The 3,221-nt window shown below is 37.0% G+C and overlaps 1 protein-coding gene across 1 annotated transcript; it reads right to left on the bottom strand.

Moving 5' to 3' along the window:
• Positions 1 to 216: 216 nt before the first annotated feature.
• On the bottom strand, positions 217 to 2,744 carry LOC105829070. Its single transcript, XM_012667724.3, has 4 exons — positions 2,615 to 2,744; positions 1,747 to 1,946; positions 542 to 685; positions 217 to 380 (listed from the first exon to the last, which is right to left on the bottom strand). Exons 1-4 carry the CDS (start codon positions 2,619 to 2,621, stop codon positions 294 to 296), a joined length of 438 nt encoding a protein of 145 aa, XP_012523178.1. The 5' UTR covers positions 2,622 to 2,744; the 3' UTR covers positions 217 to 293.
• Positions 2,745 to 3,221: the final 477 nt, after the last annotated feature.

Here is a 3,221-nt window from a genome sequence, read left to right on the forward strand (position 1 = left end):
TAAATAAAAAAAATGAAATAATGACATTAAGAAGAATGTTCTAATCATACGTAATTTTTTATCCTTTTAATCTGTTTAATCTTAAAATCATTTATAATAAATACTTATGTAGTATAAATATTCATTATATAATTTTTCCGCAATTATATAATTCATATAATTCCGCAATTATAAGTATTCATTAAATAATTTTTCCGTAATTATATAAGCCATCCGTTATTTGTCAATCCTGTTTCGTGTGAAAGTTTCGTTCCTCCGTCGCGAAATTGTAACAATTGTAGATATTATAAGGTTTAGCATTGCACTAAGACCTCATATTCCCTGTACGGTATTTCCTTCCCGTCGAACGGAATGTATAGGCAACCATGACTTCTCTGAACCTGTCAAATATCAAATATAGGTATATATACACACACACACACATATATATATATATATATATATGTAAATATTCCTCATTTGTTCGCGCAGGTAGCTCAAGTCTCGTTGAAGTTTACGAGCAGTTAGGCAAGTCAAACGACCATTTTGGTTTCCGGCGTACCTTTCCTACGCAGAATACACCATTGTGAAAAACACGGCCGACATAGAGCACTTCACCGTTTATAGTCCTCCCGGCCTCCACCGCGTTTTCCGGTACGTGACCGTGACCCGATCGGATCCAGTTGAAATGGGCGGGCATCAACACCTAAGGTAGGAAAGCCAGCGTTATTTCGAATCATATTCACCTGGAACCCCATTGACGGAAGGAAGGAGGAAGGGGTCTCGAATCTCGGTCAACGAAGCAGTGTACACTCGCACTCTCCTTCCGGCCTCACCCAACGCAAATAGATCAACCCGTGGACGATCGCACGACCGCGTGTAAGCCAAGCCGAGAAGAAATTGATTCAGACGAGCGCGATCGAATGCACGACAAACGGCAAACAGAGGGTTCGCCTAAATGCGAGATCGAAGAGATGTATATAAGGACGCATCGAATTCCGCTACCGATCAATACTGAACAATACGTCTTGTTGTGCTGCCTTCGCTATCCTTATGCTCCGAACGTCGTCGGAAAATTGTCGATGGATATCCTCGCTACTTTCACGAAGGAAATAGTGAATGCTTCGCGACTATCGTCAATCAACGGAAATAGTAAATTAAATTACGCGCAGATTCGTTTGTACGATGCCTTTGGACTCGCGACTTGACTTCGTCAAATCAAAGGAGAATAGCGCGAAAATGAAGGAAGAGGATTTGCCGGAGCGATGAAACGCGCTCGATCGTTTTTTAGAATATCGCTGTGCAAATATCCATGACTAACACACTTCGCAAATACAAAGTTCGCTCGATCGATCGCGGAATCGTAATCTTATCTACATCGTTGAAACGAGATGCCAGGGACATAGAGATAGAGGCGACGAGCTAGAGACGTGCGCCACGTTACGTAATCATTTACGCGGACTCTTTACTTAATTCGCTTATTAAGGAAAGGGAGAGACGTTATGAAACCAATGCACCCGTAATCAACTAGACCGAGGCGGATAATACATAAATGTGCAGTGTGCGTTACGTAATTACAGCTTGATTAAAATTACGAGATTAAAGGACAATTGAATGAAAAATAACTGACACACAATTGATGACGTTCGATCGACAGCGACAGAACGTAATTGGAACTTTCCTTCGCGTAATTGAAAGAGAAACAATTCCGCTCGATGTCAACGTGTAAAATAACGCACAAAGAGAATCTCCCGTTTTAGATTATACCTCAAAGTCGTGTTTCATGTGCTCGCCACCTCCGTGGGACACATAGGCAACATTGTGATCCGGCTTTACTTTCGCTGGGAGCATATCACCCTGATGCGAGGCACGACCTACAACAAGATTCATACCGTCCAGGTCCCTGCCGATGGAGATCAACATATGACGATCGTTGTAGCCCACTGGCCATCTAGCCCATCTGTAGCCTGTACGATAAAAATCATCGAAATACTTCTATGAAATCGTTAGGCGTAGTGACACTTTTCGATAATTTATCGCCCCGCTTCTTATCGTATCAGTTGCTTTTTATAAGTAATTAAATGCGTGAGTAATCGTTAACGCCTCTACAGTAGTTATTAAGCGAGCTTTATTATTTTTCATCTGTTATAAAAAAAAAGTTTTTACTGTTACTCTTTTAAATATTTTTTTATAATTAATAAAAATGCCTGCGATTGTGTAACAATTGTGTACAATTATTAAAATTTATAGTACAATTTATATTACAACTATAAAACAATACAATGTAAATTTGGGAATGTTCATTACCAGAAAATTTTCAAACTAATAAAGCAAATACAAGTGTTCAAAAATTTAATTATCATTGTGACAAATATATTATAAAAATAGATTTTTGTACTATTTTTTAAATCATATCCTACACAGAAAGATTTCTTTAGATTTAATAAACAGTTTTGTTCGATTATTTCAAAGTATATATTTATGTTTTTAATAAATTTTATTAAATCTAAAGAGAAATCTTTGTCTTTGTGTAAGATTAAAATAAAACGCACTTTATACTTGATTCGTGATGAATTTTGTTATTGTTTCCACTCGTTTATTTCTAAATTTTACGGTATTCAATATCTCTGCTTACCAGGCATTATTCTTTGATCCTCGAAGTCGGAACTGTCACGCTATGATGAATAATTAAATAGCAGATAATGTGACGTTTTGCGTGGCGACACGTTTGAATGAGAATTATCACTGACTGTGCCGATGTATAGTTCGGGCGTAAACGGGCTCAGGTCGGAATCCCACCATTCGAAACCTTATCAAGCGACGCGATAGCGTCATAATTCCAAGTACATGTAGATCGTCGAATCAAATATCCTGTGGCTACGACACTGTCGAGACATTACTGTATAGCTTTATCTCGAGTTTTCGTATATATGACAATTCGATATGGTTACATTGTCGTTGCGTAGTTTTTTTATCGTATATAACATATGCGCATTTATATTATCTGCTCTATATTTAGTATATTGCTCACTAGATTATTTAATAACCTAATCCATTTTTAATTTAAAATATATAATTCTATTCAAATTGTGATAAATAGAAATTAGATTTTTAGAAAAGGGAGAACAATTTGCTGTATAGCCCAAGCTTTGCGATTGTATTTTATTCATTGCAAGTGAAAAACTGGCAAAATATAATGTATATTATTATGTCACGATTTATGCAAATACGTGCTAAACAGA

The sequence above is a fragment of the Monomorium pharaonis genome, chromosome 4 (genome assembly GCF_013373865.1).
Source record: "Monomorium pharaonis isolate MP-MQ-018 chromosome 4, ASM1337386v2, whole genome shotgun sequence".
Classification (NCBI taxonomy): domain Eukaryota; kingdom Metazoa; phylum Arthropoda; class Insecta; order Hymenoptera; family Formicidae; genus Monomorium; species Monomorium pharaonis.

Coding starts and splice junctions, on each gene's coding strand:
- LOC105829070 (XM_012667724.3), bottom strand. Junction 686..1,746: donor ACATGAAACACGACTTTGAG/GTATAATCTAAA, acceptor TTCCTACCTTAG/GTGTTGATGCCCGCCCATTT. Junction 381..541: donor GTGTATTCTGCGTAGGAAAG/GTACGCCGGAAA, acceptor GATATTTGACAG/GTTCAGAGAAGTCATGGTTG.